The sequence below is a fragment of the Marmota monax genome, unplaced genomic scaffold (assembly GCF_021218885.2).
Source record: "Marmota monax isolate L192 unplaced genomic scaffold, Marmota_monax_Labrador192_F-V1.1 WCK01_AAM20220418_F8-fsc00008, whole genome shotgun sequence".
Lineage (NCBI taxonomy): Eukaryota > Metazoa > Chordata > Mammalia > Rodentia > Sciuridae > Marmota > Marmota monax.
Genome location: NW_026694432.1, coordinates 6,497,256 through 6,519,483, shown reverse-complemented (window position 1 = coordinate 6,519,483; position 22,228 = coordinate 6,497,256). Strand labels below are relative to the sequence as shown.

The following is a 22,228-nucleotide window of genomic DNA, read 5'->3' as shown; positions in this document are numbered from 1 at the left end:
TTTCAACCAAGGAAATTGATATACAGAGAAGTGAAAGAAAATAAGTTATTCAACATCAAATAGTAAGCAAAGGGTCGGGCCAGGGTTTGAATCTAGGCACTCTGGCTCCAAAGTCCATCCTTATCTGAGTATTTACTACTTTCTCTATTCTCATTTTTTCAAGGCAATTTTGGTCTTTGGCTTCTGTCTCTTTTGGAGTATAACTCCAAAGAACCATGGCTTATGGCTTCAAGGTTTTTACATGGTTCCCAAGGTTGGTGAAGAGTGAAGAGTCATATATTTTTCTGCCCAATTCCCTCTTAGTGGAAGATAGATTCAAATTGATTCAAAGTCAGCTTTAACTTAGAACTGATATTTCAGTTTACCTAGAATTCTTTGTTTCTTGACTGTGCCTATTTGATTCCATATTTAGCTCTACCTTTTTCTTGCTCTCATAGAATATTTAATGGCCCATGTTTGCATTGGTCCTAAAAGGGAAAGACAGCAGGGAAGAGCTGAGCAGAGGTCTTGACAGTGGCCATTTTACTGTTTTCTTTAGGGAGAGTTTTTATTAGAGTGGGCACACCACATTACTGAAAGTATTTTGGAACCTTAGGAAGATAACTTTGGAATTAATACCTGTTTTACTTTCTTTCTTTTAGTGTGAATAATTTTAAGTTGAAGAAAAGATTCTAGTTACAGTTAAGATAGAGTAAGTGTATTTACTCTCACTAAATACAGCTGGAGGCCTGCACAGAATGCACTTAACAGCTATTGGAGGATTCTAAAACATAAATAGTAGCAGAATGAGAAGAATACCAGAATTTAGTTTATTAACAAGCTGGAACTGTATTTCCATTTTTCTCCAGTGCCTCATGTCCTGGACTCAAGGCAGCCCCAAACCTAACTGTGAACACCAGGCTTCCAACAGCTTCAGAAAAAAGACCTCTAGTTGTGACTTCAGGGTGGGAAAAGGTCTTCTATGGTTCAGATAGTGGGAAATTCCATGGATTGTTCCCCCGCCCCCCTTCTCATTTCCCTCAGGCTCCAGCCCCTGCGCAGTCCCACAGTGGTAGTGGGGGTGGGGGTGATGATAGTTGCAGCAGTAGGACCTTTAGGTACCTAAAACCCAGGAAAGGGAACCCTCCTTTCGGATCAGAGAAGCTGTAGTCCCAAAAAGGTGCGTTGCAGTTTGGGGTTGCTTTTTTCCCTCTGCTTCCTGTAGCTTGGCCCCAGATTTGGATATAGTTCAGGAAAATCATAGCAGAATGTGAGAACTAGAGTGCCAGCTTCCTGCCAGAGGACTAAAGCAGGGGAGGACCAAGGAATCAGAAAGCACTGTGGAGAAAATAGGGAGGAGGTACCCAGAAAGCAGTCCCCATAATTTGCGAACTGAAGTGGGACAGACCACTGCCATAGACCCAGACAGGACACTGGGTGGCGCACACAGAGGAGGCATCTGAGTAGGCTTTGAAAGTGGAACTGACATTGAAACCACAATCCACAGAGGCTGGTCAGAACTTGCTGCCTCAACCCAACCTGCTCAATTGTCTGCTAAAACAAAAATAACATTCTCCACTGGATTTAAACAAGACCTAGAGTTTCATAACATGATATTCAAAATATCCAGGATATGAGCCAAAATTAATCATCTTATGAAGAACCTGCAAAATCTCAACTTGCATGGGAGAAGACAACCAGCAGATACCACAGATGTTGGAACAGTCTGACAAAGACTTTAAAGTAACTATTATAAAAGTGTTCCCCAAAATAAGGGTAAATGCTGTTGAAACTAATGGGAAGTCTTAGCAAAAATCAATTTTAAAAAATGCAATAATTTCTTTAAAATGCACTAAATAGCAAAATGGGAACAATAGAGGAAAGAGGATTCTTCAGAATAAAGCAATAAAAACAGTTCAATCTGAACAACAGAAGAAAAAGATTTTAGAAGTTGGAACAGTGACCTGTTGGCCAACACTAAAAATTTTATTATCTGTGTATTGGAGTTGATTCATAACAAATAGTATCAGCAAACTCAGAAATGAACTTTTAAAATTTGATGTAAGGCACTATGAAGAACCTACAGCAAACATCATACTTTAATGGTAAAAAACTGCTTTCCCTCTTAACATCAGGAATCTCCTAGAAGTCTCAGAATACAGTAAACCAAGAAAAACAAAAAGGATACAGGTTGGGAAGGAAGAAATTAAAATAACCCTCCTCACAGAATATGTGGTTACCTATGTAGAAAATCCCAGGTAACCTGGTGTGGTGGTGCACATCTATAATCCTGAGGCAAGAGAATTACAAGTTCAAGGCCAGCCTGGGCAATTTAGACCTTTGGCAATTTAGCAACATCCTGTCTCAAAATAAAAAGGACTGGGGAATGTAGCTCAGGGGTAAAGTGCCCCTGGGTTTAATCCCCAGTTCCAAACAAACCATCAGAAAAAAACAGGGAATCTGCAAAACAAAGCAACAAAAGAATTTAAACTCCTAGAACTAATACTAGAGTTTAGCAGGATGACAGGATACAAAGTCAAAACACAAAAGTTAATTGTGTTTTTATATACTAACAATAAGCAATTGAAAACAAACAAAATTACAGTAGCTCACCCACAACAAAACATACATGTAAATCTAATGAAACGTGTATAGGGTATGTTATTCATGATGTAAGGCACAATTGTATTCAAACTGGATCCTTTCCCATTTTTTTTTTCCCATCTACCTAATTCTTCAAGCCACAAACCTAGGTAGGGATCACCTTAATTGTTGTTCTTCTTTCACACGTTCTCATTTTCTCTCTTCAGAATGTGTCCTTTCCAGCCACTTTCCTACACCACTGTCCAAGGTACCATCTTCTCTGTCCTGGACTAGTAGCCATTTAACTGAACTGTCTTCTCATTTGTTGCCTCCTAGAAGTCCATTCTCACTGTAGCCAACATTCAGACCAAAGCAGTGAGTATTTCTGCCTTCTCTAAACTAGTAGGTGATAAGCTCCATGAAATTGAAAGTACAAAGTGCAAAGTGAGTCATTTTCCCTCCACTTACTGTGCCAGTTGCTCTTTTGACATGCTGTCCTTCATAATCCTCCTGCAATTTAATGTAAATGCCCTGGCATGGCGTTGACACACTTGGTGTCATTAACTGGACTGAATTCATTGCCCTGCTTGGCTTTGGACATCTGCTATTTTCCCAGGATAGTGGGAAAGTGGGTGCAGTGGCCTCTTTAACTACAGTGGGAGGGGCTTCTACCTATGCAAACAGGCTTCCAGGATTCCTTCTGTAACCTATGGTCCTCATACTTGGGACCAATGAGGTTTCACTCTCCATTGGCCCCTGGTATAGCCACGTTGGGCCACAGAGCACAGCTGTGGAGGACTCACGGCTACAGTGGGTTCTGTCGTATCAGAAGCTTCTTGATAGGTCTCTCCCCTCCCCCATACAACACATAACCCATTTGGGACTGGATTTTAGTTTGTGAACTTCTAAGTTATTTTACTGGGTCAGTTAATTTAGGCTAGGTCAGTGGGGTTTTCTGTGTTTGTTTTGTAAAACGGCTTTTCCTATTTTAGTTTGTCTTTGATTAATTGGTCCCATGTTGTGGTTTATTTCTCTGACTTGAGATGATGTGGGAGCCTTGTGCACTTTGGCCAGCCCCCCCCCCCCCAGGTCCCTGCTGACTCCCATGATTCATATGTGGCATTGCTAGGGCCTTTTGACATCACTCCTGGGGCACAGGGTAAGAGGGAATAGGATATAATTGCTCTTATGGCAGATCTTGTAAGATGAGGGTCTGCTTTTCTTGTTTCCTCTAAGAGCAATGTGGCATAAAGAAGAGACTTTAGAGTCACACCTGAGCTATCTCATCAGCCTCCCAACTAGCCCACTTAATGGTTGGGATCTTGAACCTGTTCCTGCCCTTCTATAAGCCTCATTTGGAAAATAGAGACAATACCTGCTTCCTGGGGCAATAAAGGTTAAATTGAGAATGTAGATAACAGTACTGAGAGCCTCAGGAATACACAATAGTTGCTCAATAAATAGTAGTTCCCCTCAGTCCTTCTCTTCAGACAGCATGTCTGACAGTCCATTGGAACTCTTGCCAACTTCCTCCTCCACCCAAGCCATGGCATGTAGTACTTAGGTTTAATATAGCCTATGACTCTTATTGGAGTCTGAACAGTGGCATTTCTTCAGAAACGAGAGACCTGTTTTCCTTAGGATAGGTCCTCATCCATTTACCCCTGTGCCCTTTGTACTTAACAACTCATTGTAACCCAGAGATGGGAACCAAAGACCACTTTAAAGATCAGGTAGCAGAGCTGCTTCTTGTGGGTGAGTGGAATTTTCTGGCCTGATGGACCATCCTGCCTTTGTGGATTTAATGAATTATAATATGAAACACTGTGGTAGAACCAAGTCCCTATTTTAATCCCACAAAATACTAAACTTTATAAACCTAAATAATTCTCCTTCATCTGGTCTTCCTGGGAAATATTCTGTGTTGTCATCAGTAGAAGTTACTTAATAAATATCTGCTTTGAGACAGCTGATGAGAAATTCTAATGATTCTATAGAGTGGAAAAAGAAAGTGGCTCTCTCAAGACTTGGAATGGCAGTAGCATGTAGGGTTCATACTGTACAGCTGTTACCCGAAATTCCATTCTGGGGCTCAGTAGCCTAAAGGTGAGGCTATATAGTGGGGTTCCTGGCTTAGGGACATTTCAAGAGGTCTCCTTTTGTCCTGTATAGAACAAGATCTCACTGCACAGCATGTTTTTCCCATCTGTTTACATGTCAGAATGTAGGTAGAAAGTGGCAACATCTCTGTGCAATTCTAAGATAAATAGGAGGGGATTAGTGCATTGGGAAACACAATTTTTAATACAGTAGAATTATGAGCAAAATTAATCACAAAGTATTAAGGAATATAGTCATGCATAGTTTAAATGTCAAGGATAATTCTGAGAAATGTATCCAGAGGTGATTTTGTTGCGTGTGAACATAATTGAGTGTTCTTACACAGACTGAGATAGCTGTGATGTCACTAGGTGATGTAATCTTCTGGAACCACCAACTTATGGGTAGTCTGTTGCTGACCAGACATCCTCATTTAGGGCTGGGGATATAGCTCAATGGTAGAGAAGTTGCCTAGCACATGCGAAGCTCTGGGTTTGATCACCAACACTGCCCCCCCCCCCCCGCCAAAAAAAAGTTTAAGAAAATGTTATTATGACTGCATATTAAATATTGAATTGCTATAAGACATAAAAATAAATATTTTCAAGTTTTAAATTGAAAACTTGAGACTATTTCAGTGTTCATAAATTTTTACATCAGGTTTTATTCCTGGGAAATCTTAACTCCTACTAATGTTTTTTAATGGTGTTCTCTTAAAAAAAATAAATACTTTATTGTCTTCATCAAAAAGAGATTTTGTACACATAAGCAACATAAAAAACAAAACAATTTTTACACTCATTCAGAAGTTTATAACAGTTGGAATTATATTTAAAGTATCCAATAGCTCTTTTCTTTCATCAAAATTGTAATGTTGAAATTTCCTGTGGTAGAATAAATGGCTTTCAAATCCAGTTTCATTTTTTTTGTGTGCCAAGTATTTCAAAATAATGTGAAATTCTATTGCAAAATGTACATGAATTCTTGGAGTAATCACCCCACAGCCAACTTGGAGGCTATAAAAGGCTGTATTGGCTGCAGATATACAGAGAGATTAGGTTTATGTGGGGACAGGTGTTTTGGCCTCTACCTACAGCATCCCCCATCCCTGGGAGTCCTTACTTGGCCTGTCCCTGCTCCATGGCCTCTTGAACAACACTGCTCTATGAGCACTAGGAACACATGCTCTTCCGGCAACTGCATGTGCTCTGGGACTCCATTCAGTGGCTGTGGAACTGGGTGTCACATGCTTGCTGCTTCTGGTAGGCAGAGGGCAGGCATCCCATCAGATCTGCTTTACTGGGGCTTCCCTCATTAAATTCCCTGATGGAGGTGATGGCCCCGCTAAGAGCAGGAAGTTTTGGTGTCTCATGAGATGAGGATAGGTTGTAGATCAGTTCATGGAAGAGGAGCAAATGACCTCTCTCCTGCTCCTGCCACGGTTTCACTGCCTTTGTGTAGGAATGCCACAAGTATTCTGTGCTGGAGGCAATACTCCAACCACAGCGAGGACCAGCCTCATCTTGAAATGGGATGTGGGATGTCGTGTCTTCCTGAAACATTTATAGACATGAAAAATGAAACTTGAACTTTTAAAAATTTTAAATTAAAAAACAATTTAGAACCATTATTTGTAATGTATGATCCGTGGGATCCCAAGAACCATTTCAGATTTTTGTTTGTTTGTTTGGTTTTTAGGTCACACCTATTACACACTACTACAAAATTTCCCTTGCCTTTTTTCTACTTATTATTCAAAAGCAAGGATGGGTAGAACTTGTGTTTTTCATGAAAAAGCTAGCAGTCCAAATCTGTGTGGGTGGCCATTGTTGCATTCTTCATGACCACACACAGTTAAAAAAATAAAAAGACCAGGTCTTGATAAACCTGTAGCAATTATTATTGTTGTTGCTGTTACTTTTGTGGTGCTTAGGATCAAACTCAGGACCTTGTTCATGCTAGGTAAGAGGTAAGTGTTCTGAGATACATTGCCACCCTAGCAATTATTAGGTTTATTAGATTTATTCCCCAAGAATACATTTTTAAAATACTCTGTGTACTGAAATGGGAAGAGTGTGTGCCACCTTTGCTGTACAGCAGGTACAGTGACTGTCTGGAGAACAGCTTTGTGTGATACTGTTGCCAGCTAAACTGGCTGCATTTTTATTGGAATATCAGTTTTACTTGAAGGAAAACTGACAAAGAAACTACGACTTTTGAGACTTTGGAGTTTGACAGATATGCTCATTTCCCTTCAAGTATTTCCCACTTCAAGAAAAGTAACTGACTTTTTTTTTTTTGCCAGTGATTAAATATGAGTGTTCAAGTAAAAAATAGAATTTTGGAGTACATGGTTCCACTTGATAGCTTCCAGTAACCAATCTTTAATTAGACAAGGCTGGCCCTGTGTTATGACCTCAGAGGTGATCCGTTTCAGAAATGTTCCCTATATACTTTGAAAAGAGTGCCTTCTCCATCTGTTGGATAAAAGCCCCTGTGCACATCAGTTCAAATTTAGTAATTGCTTCATTCAAATCTCCTGAATTCTCACTGTTGTTTCAGTAATGTGTTGTTTCTGTTATGAAGACAGGAGACCTAGTCTATATTTGTTCTTACAATTCTGTTAATTCTGTTTTGAATAAGAAAAGTTTCATTATTAGGTGCTTGCACACTTGGGCGCATGGCCTTCTTTTGTTTATATCCAGTGTCTGAATCTTCCAGGTGTTTGTATGACTTCTTTAGTTTTTTTCCTAGTAATTTATATAAAACTTTTATTGTGACTAAAAAGACTGAGTCCCTTTGTAGGAGCAATAAGAAAGGTTAACAGTTAATTTCAAAGACTTTAAGCAGCTGAAAAAGCACTTTGTACATTCACAGCTCTGACCCTGGTGCAGGTGTGGAGGAGAGGAGTGCAGATTCGCGTCACCCATGCTACTTCCCACCTGGAGCCAGGCAGCACACACATATGTGTACTCATTGGTTGGTGATTTTTGTAATCCTGGGTTTTCAGGCCTGCTGGAAGCGAGAAAGGAAGCCTAAACCACCAGACTAAACATTTTTCCCTCACTGTGCAGCTGCTGGCTTGCTTTGTTATCTGAGAGGAGAGTCTTAAGGAGAGCTGCATGTGAACGTCAGTGCTTATTGTGCCTGGCTAACTCAGGAGTCCCAGGGTCTTCTCTTCTTCATAGACTTGGGATCAGTGCACCGCTGGTGAGCCCCAGACCTTCCTGCCAGCTACCCTGAGGTGAACTATTCTGAAAGTGTTGGTACACTCAAATTAGCTTCACATGCAGTTCTAGACTAGTTTGTGTAAAGTAGGATGCTTTGGGATCTGGAGCCGTGCCCAGTCCCAGCAGTAAGGAGGCTGTGCCCCTGTGTGCCTACAGTGTTATGCTTGGTTGTTTTCTTTTCAAATTTACATCTCCTGAAGATTACATTAAACTTTCTTGCTAGTGTGAGAGCTCTGTGGAGCGAAGGGCAGAGTCTTAGCAGGTGGGGTCCTTGATTGGGATAGAGATGGGCACTCATTGGAGACTGAGGAGGCTCAGGAAAGGTTAAATATCAGGCAAATGATGGGAGGGAACTACCTCTCAGAAGGAAGCCCTAGAGCAAAAGTTAGAAACTGAAATAGAGGGTGCAAGAAAAGTTAAATAAACAGGGCAGGAGAGAATTGTACCTAGGAAGAGTCAGGAAAGACTATCTGGGCAGGTGACTGTGAAGTGATCAGCTTGATGGGTTGGGAGCCCAGAGCCAGGAACAGAACAACTAGTGCAAGGGAAGCACGGCTGTGAAAGATAGGCTGGTGATCCAGAGAGGCAGCTACTGCCACCGCCATCGCTGCCACCACTGGTGTTGCCACCTCACTGTGAGGGATGGAGGAAGACAAGAATCCAGGTCTCAGAGCTACTCCTTAGGCTCCCCTGGTCATTTGGTCACTACATTCAGTCAACAGATTTATGTAGCACCAACTCTGTACCAGATCCTGTATCAGATGCTAAAGATACAGAGGCCTGCCCCCAGGAGGACTCAAATGCATGTACGTTAGGAGCTATCTCTCTTTTTAGAGAGTTGGGAAGCTGAGATAGGAGGACCACAAATTTGAAGCAAGCCTGGGCAAGTCAGTGAGACCCTGTCTCAAAATAAAATTTAAAAATGGCTTGGTATAACTAAGAGGTAGAGCATTTGCCTAGCAGTGCTACAAAAAATAAATAAATAGAAGAGAGTATACCAGAAGGATCTGGGTACCAACAGAATCAAGGCAAGGTGGCACACACCTATAATCCCAGCAGCTTGGCAGGCTGAGATAGGAGGATCACAAGTTCAAGAGCAGCTTTTGGCAACTTAGTGAAACCCTATATCAAAAAAAGGGGGGGGGGACTGAGGATATAGGTATATGGTAAAATACCCTTGGGTCCAATCCCCAGTACCCTCCTCCCCCACAAAAAAAGGTCAAATACCTGGCCCTCAGAAGGGACAAGAGGCCAGCCCCAGGGATCTAGGTTCTAGGAACAAGTGGTCCATCTCTTCAGCACACTGTTTTTCTTTCTGATGTCACTTGGTTTAAGGAAGAAAGAGTCCAACCAATATAGCTTTTGTAAGGTGCCTACAGTTTAGACACAAATTCCAAATTCTATTTACAGTCCTGCTACTTGTGTATAATGGGAGAAAAGCACTGCCCCCAAAGAAACTTAGGGACCTATTTCTAAAGGAGGACAGAACCAAAAGACATGTACTCTAGGCTCATGAGCAAAGAATGGTATAAAAGCAGTAAGCTCTTTAAGTTTGGTGGAGAGCACAGCCAAGTGGCATGTAGGCTAACAGATTAGATCAGAGAAGGTAGCATTCATTCCATATTCACTTAGCATGCCAAGCATAGTGTTGGGGGATGCAGAAAACCTTTGTGGAGCTTCTCAACTAGCAAAAGAGAGGCACATATCTGACACGTATAGTTACAAACAAGGAGGGGAAAGGTACAGTGTCAAAGGAGCATATAGAAAGGGGCATATTCTAGACTAGAAGGGCAGGAAGTGCTCTGCTAAATGAGACATTGAACTAGAGTAAGAATGAGCAGAGGCAAGGGCTCATTTCAGGCATAAGGCACTGCTTATAAGAGCAACTCATGGATTATTGAAGGAATTGAAAGACAGCCAACATGGCCAGAGTGCAGCACAGAGGAGAGAATAGTGCAAGATAGAACTGGAAAGGTAGGTAAAAGTCACGTCACAAAGTTTCTTGTTGTGCAACAAGAATATCTGTTAAATTGAGCTTTGGCCTGGGTTTGGTGGTACACGTCTATAATCCAGCTACTTGGAAGACTGAGGCAGGAGGAGTTAGCTCAGCTGAGTTCAATCCCCAGTGCTGGGCTGTGGGGCGGGGGGGCGGGGGGGGGGGGAGCCATGGTGATGGCTGCATCTTGGCGATTTGATTCTGTTTACCAAGTCAGCGGGATGACTGAGGACAGAACAGAGGAAGCATCTGCAATAACTGAGGCATAAAGCCTGACCAGAAAGGAGTGGCAGAAGATGAGGCTGAGAAGGCAGATGAAGAGGCTGCTGCGTGGTCTAAGCAGCTGTGAAGACGCAGCAAAAACAGCGACCATGGTGCAAGGAGGAGGGTCTATACTTAGAAATGAGGGCTGTGGAGAGGACTGGATGGTGATGCCATTACCAGAAAAAAAAAACCGCAGGACTTGGGGAAGGTACTGTCAGTCTGACTTGTAGTGTGTTGAGTTAGAGGTGACTGCAAGCCACTTAGGAACAATGGGTAGGCAATAACCAGTGGAAGGGGCAGGGAAAATACTTAAAATGAGGAGGAAAGCATATCCAAAGACTTGGAGATTCTTCAGAACATAGAATAGTTGAGTCAGGGTGGGTGGGCCAAGGTAGGGGCAATGCAGGGAATCAAAACTTTTGTTCATGTATAAATATACCACCTGTGAAACTCCATAAGAATGGGTTCCTAATAGAATAAGTTATACTCCATGTATGTATAATATGTCAGAATACACTCTACTACCATGTACCTTGTTCTAAAAAGAACAAATTAATTTAAAAAAAAAAAAAACGCCTGGAATTGGAATGGTTGCTATAGGGCCAGATCACGAAGGACTTTGCAAACAAAGAGATTTGGATTTGTTTTGAGAACAATTTCAATAATTTTAAGGCCTTTGAAAGGCCTTAAGCAGGTTTGTGACATAATCATATTTATCTTATAGAAAGATAGCTTCAGTTACAGCACAGAGAACCTACTAGAAAGAGACAAGACAGGAGACAGGGAAACCTGATAGGAGGTTGTTAGGATAATGAAGCTGGCTTAGTCAAGGTTCATAGAAATGGAGAAAAGTGGATTTGAGATCCTGTTAGGAGAAGGAATTATTAAAAGGACAAGGTAATTAATTAAATGAAATAAGAGAGAATCAGGAATTGATGGATCCTCTTGAGTTTCAAGCCTGGGAATTGGGGGAATAGGGGTGCCTTTCATGAAGTACTGGTAGAGGACCAGGTTTTGGGAATGTGCAGATGAGAATTAGCTGTGAGGACAATGGTGAACCATATGACATCTAGAATTTTCAGCGTCCCTATGACATCAAAGTGGAAATGTCTAGGAGGTAGCTGTGTAGACAAGTCAGGAGCTTACAACAGCTTTGGTTTGGGTGCAGTGGAAAGGTAATTGGGCAGGCTAAGCTGCATATGGAGCAAGTTGGAGTCTAGACTAAACAAAGAAAAAGTGAAGAAAGATGGCGAAACAACTGAAAAAAAAAAAAACCAAACAGACAAAATTTGTGGAAAAAAGTTGTTCAGACCTTAAAGAATAGGTAGCACAGGATACTGATTTTTGAAAGGAGGAAAAGCAGTGCGGTCTACCTTGTAATTGTCCAAGCTAACCATCTGGAGATAGTTGGAAACCACCACTCAGGGAAGGAGAACCCAAATAGAACCCAAGACTCTTCCTAAGTTGAGGAAAAACTTGAGACCTTGAGGAGATCAAAAAAGCTAGAATTCACAGGTAGATTACTTTGAGGGGAGAGCCACACACAGTGAGAACTCTGGGGATGTGTCAGGGGTCCCCTTGGATTTCTTGCTGATGAGTGCATGTGAATGCAAAAACTACCAGAAGTTGGGAAAACAACTAGAAAGGCATATAATCTTTGGGAATAGTGGGAAAACTTCATAAAACACAGGGTATTATATAGGGTACTGAGAAGGGTATGGCCTTAATAGTGGGGCACAATTAGTAACTTTGTAAAGTTAGCCCTAAAGTCTGTCTTGCCTTTGGTTCTATCCATACAAGCTTAAAAGTAAACCTCAAAAGGAACAAACTGTTTCTAAGTCATTTAATTGTACCTCAAAATAACTAGTTAAGAAATGACCAAATGCCCTACCCTCAACAAAGTAAAATTCATATGACTGGCAGTCAGTCAAATACCAGGCAATTCTATCGTTAGATAGAGGCTTAGAGATGACACAAGTGCTGGCATTAGTAGACAAGGGACATTACAACACATTCCACATGTTTGCAAAGGTAGAGGAAAGCATGGGAATGTTAAGGAAAGGCATAGAAGATATAAGAGAACTCCTAGAGATGAAAAGTATAATGTCTGAGATGAAAAATATACTGGATGTAACATCAGCAAATTAGACATGCTAGAATAAAAGAAGAGTGAATAAGATGTGTCCAAGCAGGGGCTGGGGATGTGGCTCAAGTGGTAGTGCGCTCACCTGGCATGCGTGTGGTCCGGGTTCGATCCTCAGCACCACATACAAACAAAGATGTTGTGTCCGCCGAAAACTAAAAAATAAAAAAAATTAAAATTCTCTCTCTCTCTCTCTCTAAAAAAAAGGGGGGGGGAATGAAGTTGATGAGGTTCATGACTGGGCCCTCCTTCATTCTCTCTATTAAAAAAAAAAAAAAAAAAAGATGTGTCCAAGCAGTTATCCAAAATGAAGCAGAGGGGAAAACAAGTCTGATCTCTCTGTCCATGAGCTGGGGGATTTCAAGCAGCCTGATACAAGTGTAATTGAGCCCTGAAAAGAGAAGGGAGCGCAAAAACATATTTGAAAAAAGTAATAGCCAGAATTTCTTCAAATTTCATTAAAATCCACAGATCCAAGAAACCCAACAACCCCCCACACAAAAAAGAAGTGAGAGGGAAACCCCAGCAGGGACATCATGGGATAAATGAGAGCAGAGGCAGCCTCCCCTGGAGAGCCTCAGTCAAAGCAGAGCCTCCAGGACAGACAGACCTCAGTTCAGGCAAAAGTGGTGGTAAGCTTGGGTCTGAGCAGCGAGTCCAGGGGGCAGTAGGATGACTTAAGGACGTTGTCAGGGAAGAGGAATTGCCCACCCCCCCCACCCCAGGAGCAAGGGGAGAAGTAAGGCCAGTATATCTAACTTTTCCAAAGATTGTTTCTACCATTCACAATGGACCTTTTATTTGGTCAAGACGGCCCATTCCTTCTGGTAAAAATGCTCCTTCTAACAGTGGATGTCATGGGGGACTTGTCATTTTTCACAAGCCTCAACTCCTTCAGAATGTCTGTGACTAGAATAGGAGTTAAGAGATGCTGTAGCTAGGTCATCCCTCACTCCTCCCCAGGAGTTTTGCCATCAGAAACTGAGCGGCTTTCCCTTTTCTGTGATGGAGCTGAAGTCATGCACCTACCAATTGCTGGCAGCCATATTGCGAAAGATATGAAGAAAGCTTGTTGGGGAGAGTATAGCCAGCAGAGGGGGTCTGATGGCCTTCAAGTGACTGTCACTTGTCTCTGATGCTCTCTGCGCTCCCGCCCTCACCACAGTTTAGTTATGTGAATCATTATATCACCCTGTTGGGCTGGGGATGTAGCTCTGGTAGAGTGCTTGCCTAGCCTCCCAAGGCCCTGGGATCAATCCCCAGTACTACACAAAAGTCATGTAAATCACCCCTTTGGCCTAAGTTAGTGCAACCAGTATGTTTTACATGGAGGAAACATGGGGGCAATAATTACAGAAATGACCTTTGAGTTGCTCTGTCCCCTTAAAATGTTTTCAGCATGGGAAGTCCACTGAAGTTCTTAATGCCTCTCAGATCATAAAAATCTCATGTTCACTCTGAATCACCAATTCCAGAAAGACAGCATTCGATCTCATGTAGTAGCAATAATCACAGCTTTCAATCCTTTCGGAGCTGCACTTGATTCCTCTCCCCCAATTCTGGCTCATACCTGTATGTGCCTGACTCTGGGAAGGCAGGCATGCATGTCTTACTCCTTCAGCTCCCCACCAGTTGCTGGCTGCTCTTTCTGGAATTACTGTGGAAAGGAGAGAGAGAACATGAGCAGAAAAACCTCGGATAGTGTTTGTACTCTTGGGCCCGGAGACTGTTTAAACCTGACTCTTGTGGGGTGCTCTCCTAAGTGTTTTGGTGACTCCTATTTATTTTGAGGACTTCACCTCAGCCTTGCCTATCACCCCTGTGGCTTCTGGGAATCTAATTGTCTGCCTACTTCTGGTAGCTAAGCATTTGTCAACCCTGTCAGCAGATGTTTGGGGAAGGACCTAAAATGACCTTACCCTAGCTTATTCCTGCATCCCTTTCCGCAGCAGATTCTGGGAGTGTGGCCCAGTCCCAAATGCTGCTCTCTCCTGCAGCCAGGCAGCCCATCTCTGCCCTTAGACTTGTCAGGCAGAAGGCCGGCCCAGGCAGCCCACTCTGTCCTCATACCTTAAGAGCCACATGTTAAGCTCCCTTACCAGGCTGGAGTGAGGGACAAGGTTAACCAGGTATTCTGCCCTTTGAGGGGGATGAGGCGCATATAACACCACTCTGCCCAAGGAAACTTGTCAAATCCTCTTATCTCTAACAACTGGTTACTGTTACACTGATGCTGGGAGGGCCTTTAGAATTATGTAACAAATTTCAGATATTGTCTTTGGAATTTTGCATCTCACTTTGGTATCTGAAATTTATCACCTTAGAAGCTTGACAGAAACTTTGTTTTCATACTAATTTGGTAGATATTTTGACTATTGTGACCAAGTAATCCTGGTAAGAACAGTCCACAGATATTTATTGAGCACCACTGTGTGCAGCCAGAGCCTTCGTGTAATATCAGTCTAGGACGCCTTATGTGCAAACAGCCTGCTGGCAGAATTCTGCCCAGAGTCGCATTTTGGTGGATCTACATAATCTTTAGATTTTTTTTTTCTTGAATCTACTGCCAGTATATATAGATTGAGACATTTTACCTTGAAAAAAGTCCAAATTCTTGGTTTAAAAAAAAATTCAGAAGCTGTGGTAATGCTGGGCCTGTGGTGTTGCCTGGCAAGTTAGCTGAGCTGGTAGAGGGTGCCCTTCACAGGACAACAGCTCGGGTCCCGTGGCCTGGGGTCTGACATACAGCCAAGAAAAAAAGTGGCCATTTAAAAAAGCTGCTTTTTTTTTTTTTAATTAAAAAAAATGGAATATTTCTGGTACTTATGTCTCTTAAGAGAAATGGAGAGAGAGACCTAGAGAGCTATAGAAGGAACAAAATTTCCATAGAAATACAGTGATTTAATTTGTTCAGTGTGCAATCAGTAAGGAAGAGAAAGCTCAAGAGAAAAGCTCTAAATGCCATTAGAAAATAAACCACAGATGTAATTATGTGAAGGGGACAATTAATTGACAGTTCAACAGAATTGTTTAAGACAACAGCAGCCAGTGGTGTGAATGGCTGCAGAGGGTTTCACATTCTTCCATTTCCCTTGTGTTGGGTGTGCTCCTGCTTGATCCTCTGATGGGAGTTTGCTCAAGGGGGAAGGCATTCTCCAGCTTCTTGGTGAGGAATCTGCTGAGGCTGGGGCCACTGTGTATCAAGGGTCTTGCTCAGGCAGGTCTGAGGAGCAGCAGCATGATGGCTTCCCCACGTTGTTACCACCTGGGGACTAGTGACATGTATTTGGCAAGTTGATGTTTCCTTTTCATCAAAGGAGAAGATATGGATGTTGAAAGAGTATTAAACTTTGAAACTATTTACAAACTATTTTTTAGTTTGTCTTAATTGAAGGTTTTTTGAGTTTTTCTACCAGTTTTTCAAATTTCTTGGTATGTTAAGGAAAGTCTGATCTCTCTGTCTGAATCAAAGCACTGGAATTATTTTGAGGAAAGCTTCACTCATCCAGGGGAGTTCTTCTGGGCGGCAGGCTTTCCATTGAGTTCTGTGTCCTAGTTGGTTTTCAAGGGTAAGAAGAGGATGTCCTCTTCCTCCACAGCCTAGCTAATTGTGAAGTCTGGGACTGCCCTTCACCAGCCTTGCAGAATGACCCCTGTGGTACTTGGCAGTGTAACTTCCCTCTCTTGGCCCTTCATTGATTACTGAAGGCTGAGTCCCTTGAAAGCCTTGCTGTGTGGCCTTTTCCATCCTAATTATCTTCAGAGTAAGCCAGGTCAGCTGAGAACTGCATTCATAAACCACCTTTTAAAAATCCATGAGCCAAGGTAGAAGAAACAATTCCAAGACACTTCCCAACATTTTTCTTATACAAACATTTTTGAGGACACAGGGAATTTGGTACTAGAAATAGTGATTTCCCTGGCTTATTTTGTGGATGCTGTGACCCAGGAAACCAATACTTTGCACTTAGTTGTAGCTATGGAAAACTTGGGGAGAGATCTCTGATCCTGCAGCAAACACACCAGGCCTGAAGACATTCACTTTTGGTGTTCTCCTTCCCCCAGCTGCATTTTATTATTTTCCATATGCTAATTTCCCCTTAGGCCCTCAGAATACTTTTTAAAAACTTGTCCATACAGTTTTGTACAACTGTTTCAACCTCACCTTAAAATGAGGCAAAAATGTTAAAAAGTTGAGTTATCATCTGTTATAAGCATCTTTTTTAAAAAAATATTTATTTTTAGTTTTAGGTATATACAATATCTTTATTTTTATGTGGTGCTGAGGATAGAACCCAGTGCCTTGTGCATCCTAGGCGAGCACTCTACTGCTGCTGTAAACATCTTACCAATTTGTTTTTAATTTTTATTTTGAATTTCCTGTCTATCACATCTCTTCAGTTCCCTTTGATGACCACAGAGAAAATTGCTGCCATGATTTGAGGACCCCATGGCTGCCACATCTTCACTCCATAGTTATCCTGCCTCAGTACACCAGTCATTGTGCCTCCACCTTAAAGGAAACAGAAATTCCTTCCAACCCTCTTCTCTAGGTTCCAATTTTGTGGTTCACTAAATTTCAGTTTCAAATACCATATTTATGCAGGAAGGTGATTCTGTGTCAGCGTTAGGACTGGTCAGCCTAGAAGACTTAGGAGATCCATGGCATTGAACCTGGCTCTTCACAAAATAGGTGCTCAGCAGATGTTTTGTGACTTACATTTAGTTGTAGCTTATGAATTTGGTTGTTCTTTGAAGCAGTTGAATCATATACTTTTCCAAGGGGTGTTTGTCTCCATGGTCTAAGTATAGGGAATGCAACCTGTTGGTGTTGGCAGTAGCTTGACTTCAGTGACGTTTCTGCTTTTCTTTTTCAGAGTATGATCGGTTGGGCTTCCTCCTGAAGTTGGACTCTAAACTGTAAGTAGAATGAGGAAATGCCTTGGTTCTGGTAGTCTGTGAAGGCTAACCTTATGGTCACCTCTCTCACCCCTGTGGTTGTAGGGGAATTCCCTGAGGCCTCTGTCTCCAGGTTGTCAGTAAAATCTCTGAGCACATTACACTCTGCAGGGGCCTGGACAAGATGGGATTGTGGGTGCAAACATAAGGCCTTAGTTGTGACTGGCATAGGCAGCTCATTACAGAAGGGGGCCACTGCCAGGACATGTAGGCCCCTGGACAGGAGGCTCCTATACAGAGTGGAGGGCAGTTGAGTTACAGTCAAAGAAGCCTTACCTCCTGGCTGCAGCGCCTTCTCTGTTCAATCCTGGCTTCCCCTCCAGCTCCAACTCCTGTCACTCCTGCCACAAGTCAACTCTCTTCCTTTTTTCCTTGGCCTTTGTAGCAGCTTTTTGTCTTACCTGTGCCTGAAATTCACTTTCCTTGCTCGTCCACTTGGAAAGCTCAAAGATCACTTCCTCCCTTCACAAAATTAATTGCCTCTTCCTCTATGCTTTCACTGAATTTTCTCTCTCTGTTACAATTACGTTGCTGTACTATAATTAACTGTGTAATGGTTATTAATTTATTAAGGACACAGGCTCAGAGCCAGACAAACCTTGGTTCACATCCCAGATTGCCATGTATTCTCTTTGTGCTTCCTGGTTAGCTACTTAACCACTTTGATCCTCAATTTCATCTATAAGATAAAGACAACAAATGCATGCTTTGTGGAGTTGCTGAAAGGATTTAATTGAACTGATGAATTTACAGTGTGGCGGGGTGGAGTTTGGTACAGGATATCTAATCCTTCCAGAATTCTTCCCTTTCCTGGCCTGCTTGGTCTCTCTAGTTCTTAGACTGCACAGGTATATAATTGTTAGGTGCTCAGTAAACACTGATTTCTTGGATGGGTGGGTGGGTGACTGACTGTGTACTTCCCCATTTGACCTCCATGCCTGGAGTTGCATCTCTTTCCACTCTGTGCATTCATGCTCTTGTAGACCACTCACATGGTTGATAAAAAATGCTTGTAAAGGGGCTGGGGTTGTGGCTCAGTGGCAGAGTGCTCGCCTAGCACATGCGAGGCCCTAGGTTTGATCCTCAGCACCATATAAAAATAAATAAATAATACAAAGGTTAAAAAAAAAATGCTTGGAAAAACTACCTTACCACCTCCCGGAACTCCTTTTGTTGTTGCTTTTGTACACCTGTGTCTCCTATCCTGAGACAGGTATCATAGAAGACCAGATATCATGGAAGACCAGAGTTGTGGGTCCTTTCCTCTTTACATAAGGCCTTATCCATAGCTGCTTCAGATTGTGAAGATAACTTACAGAAGTTATCAAACCAGGGCCTGTTTGGCTTTCCCACTGAATTGTCTGGCATCTGGTTCGTTTTCCCGGAATCTGTTTTCTTGGCTTTGGTGCCTTGTGCTATGAGTTCAGGCATTGTAAGCCTCCCAGCTTCTACGTCATGGAGAGGCAGCCAGAGGGGAAGAATGGTTTGCTCTTTCTGCCAGGCTGGTGGAGATTAGCCACATACTAACATCTGGGGAGTGGAACTTGATTGTGTTAGAAAGCACCACTTCACTGTTAGAAAATTTTTAATTTAGGACTGGGAATGTGGCTCAAGTGGTAGCGCGCTCGCCTGGCATGCGTGAGGCCCGGGTTCGATCCTTAGCACCACATACAAAGATGTTGTGTCCGCCGAAAAACTAAAAAATAAATAAAATTCTCTCTCTCCCTCCCTCCCTCTCTCTCTCTCTCTCTCTCTCTCTCTCTTTAAAAAAAAAAAATTCTTAATTTAGTGCTCGAACAAAAAAACAAACAAACAACAAACAAAAAACACTTTTTATAAGCAAGTGAAATGCCACCAGAATGGAAGCGATAGTAATTACTAAGTTGAATCACATTGGTGAACAAAGGACATGTTATTGAGGACATGCTAACTCCAGTATTTAAGCTGTCTTCGGCAGCGAAGGAGGAGTGTTCTCCTCCTGCCGTGCTGTCCTGACAGAGGAGTGGTACAGAGCAGGCTGTTGTGAATCAGGCTGCCTCCATGAATCTTCTGAGTCAACCAGTTTTTGGCCAAGGAATTGGGTTGGCTCTGTTTAACTCACAATCTAAGGTATAAGCTAGAACTTTCCTTCCTCTTACTATAAAAAGGCTTTTGCAGTCCAGTGCTTTCTTCAAAGGAAAACAGATATCTAAAGAGGGTTTCCATCCTCTTTCAAAGAGAAGTTTCCAAGTTAAGGGTTCTGCTTTTGGGGGGCAATTCCTCAGCAAAGTTTAGATTTCCCTTTCCAAGTTTAGATCTGAGATCTTCCAGTCCTTCTCAGAGGAACTGGATTGGAATTCTTTCTCTGCTGCTTCGTATTGTGTGACCTTTGGTGATTTATTTTAGCTTTCTGAATTCCAAGTTTCCTTTATGAAAGATGTAGGTATATAACACTCTCTATAGTTTTATGAAGAATAAAAGAAAGGATTCTATAAACTGTGAATAAATTGATTTAAGGAGTTCTTTTTATTTATTTTATTAGGATTTATTTAGCTCCTTTTAATATTTCTTCCTTTTAGTTATACATGACAGTAGAGACTATTTTGACATATTTAAACAAATATGGAGTATATTTTTATTCTAATTAGGATCCCAGTGTTGTGGATGTACACAATGCCAAGATTCACTGTGGTGTATTCATACATGTACATAGGGAAGTTATGTCACATTCTACTGTCTTTCCAATTCCTATCTCCCCTCCCTTCACTTCATTCAATGGATTTGTCTAATCCACTGAACGTATTTAGCTTCTTGAGTATAAGAACTTACATCTTCTGGAAATTTTTAGCCATTCTCTTAAAATATTGCCTCTGTCTTACTCTCCACTCCTCTTCAAAACTCTGATTCAAAAACTCTGATTAAATTTAAGACTGAATGCAGTGGCACACACCTGTAATCCCAGTGGCTTGGCAGACAGAGACAATTTAGCAAGACTGTGTTTCTAAATAAAATATAAAAACAGGCTGGAGATGTGTGACTCAGTGGTTAAGCGCCCCTGGATTCAATCCCCAATACCACAAAAAATAAAATAAAATAAAAGCCTATCTATAATCAACTGTAACTCCAAAGGACTTAGTGTAAGGATGAACTAGAAATAAACCTGAATCCCTGAGGCAGGCTTACGGGAAAAATAACCACAGCTCTGAGTGAATTAAGGTAACAGTTAATTAAGCAAAACCTTGATACTCATTGCCATGATTCCCATTATCCAAGTGATCTAGGGAACTTTAACGCCATAAGTACTGTTGAAGACATTAGCGGACGTGGCAGTGCCTTTAAACACCTGGCAGAAACAAATACAAACCCTCTTTGAAGAAAGATGTGAATTCCTTACAAATAACTTTTCAAGGAAATGAGCAGCAATAAAACTCAATTCACAAGAAAATGAGCTTTTATTAGTTGAGAACCATGAAGAATAACAGACAACAGAGGAGAACCCACAGACATTTCTGAAATTGGAATTACCACAGTGTATAGAACAATTACATGTACTATCAAGAAATTTAATAATTGACCTATGTGCACAAAAAGTCAAGTATTAGATTAAAAAGTAATGAACTTCTAAAATTGGAAAATATGATGATCCAAATTAAACACTCAATAGGAGGGTTTAATAGTAGATTAGACATAACTGAAGAAAGAGTTAGTTAACTGGAAGATAAATCAGAAAAGATTACAACAAGGGTTGACAAACTTCCTCTGTAAAGACTGGATCATAAATATTATAGGATTTGGGGGTTCCTTGTCTGTTTGTTACAGCTACTCAGCTCGGCAATTTTAACATGAAAGTATCCATAGACAATATGTAGACAAGTGAGTATGGCTATATCCCTATACAACTTTATTTATATGAAATCTTAATTTTATATAACTTTATATCATAAAATATTAGACTTCTTTTCATTTTTCCCCCCCTGGAAGATTGTCATACAAAAAAGAGGTGGTGGGTTGCCTTTGACCCACAAGGTGTAATTGGCTCACTTCTCACTGAGAATGTAGCATAGCTACATCTGTACATGAAATCGTTTCCACACCTTAGATGTTTTCTTCTCTTGAAACCCTGTGATTTAAAATATTCTTAAAATAACTTTTTTGCTTGTGATATTCCAATGTCATGAAAATAAATGTTTCTCATCTACATTATATTCTTTTCATTTTATATTTTTGGAATAAATAGATTTTTTAAATAGATTTGTTTGTGTTTCCTTTGAGAATTCTCTGCTGCTTGTATTTACATGACAGAATCTACAAAAGTTATTCAGACTATTCATGTGCAAAAGCATGTCTTCTAAGTGTAAGATCTGGCCTTCAGGAAGGCAGTTGTTGTTTTGATAGTTAAAAACATGTATGTGCTACAAATATATATATATATATATATATATATATATATATATATATATATATATATATATATATATATATAGAGAGAGAGAGAGAGAGAGAGAGAGAGAGAGAGAGGCAGCCATGAGAGAAGCAGCACACACACACACACACAAACACACACATACATGTTGCAGAGTCAGACATGGATTTTAGGCCCAGTTCCACTTCTTACTATTTCTACACTTGAGCATTATTTAAACACTAGGTCTTAGTTTCTCACTTTAGAGTGATGATAAGAATAATAGCCCCCAATGAGACTGTGAGACTGAACCTGTTCTGTATCTTTATCTGCTCTACTGAGAAAGATGTAGCCCAAAAGTGGGACCTGGACTCACTTTGCCTCCTACTTCATATCCCATATTCTATTTCTTCACTCATTCATTTAGCAAATATTTCTTGAGCACCAACTATATGTTTTGCAAATGGGATTAGCTTGAAAATTCTAAGTCATATGCATGGCCTTTTAAGCCCTTGATTGGATAGGACTCTTGTGAACTAAAGTCTTAGTGAATATGTTGGGGGAGTAAATGAGGACAGCAAGGGATGGAAAGG

At 41.3% G+C, this 22,228-nt stretch overlaps 1 protein-coding gene across 4 annotated transcripts in view; it reads left to right on the top strand.

Annotated features, from left to right (window-relative positions):
* Positions 1-22,228, top strand: part of St3gal3 (ST3 beta-galactoside alpha-2,3-sialyltransferase 3) — a 192,457-nt gene that overhangs the window by 81,773 nt on the left and 88,456 nt on the right. For all 4 annotated transcript variants that reach the window (XM_046468554.2, XM_046468552.2, XM_046468553.2 and 1 more), the window contains one exon: positions 17,173-17,215. In XM_046468554.2, the coding sequence (XP_046324510.1) occupies positions 17,173-17,215 (43 nt within the window). The remainder of the gene's footprint in view (positions 1-17,172; positions 17,216-22,228) is intronic.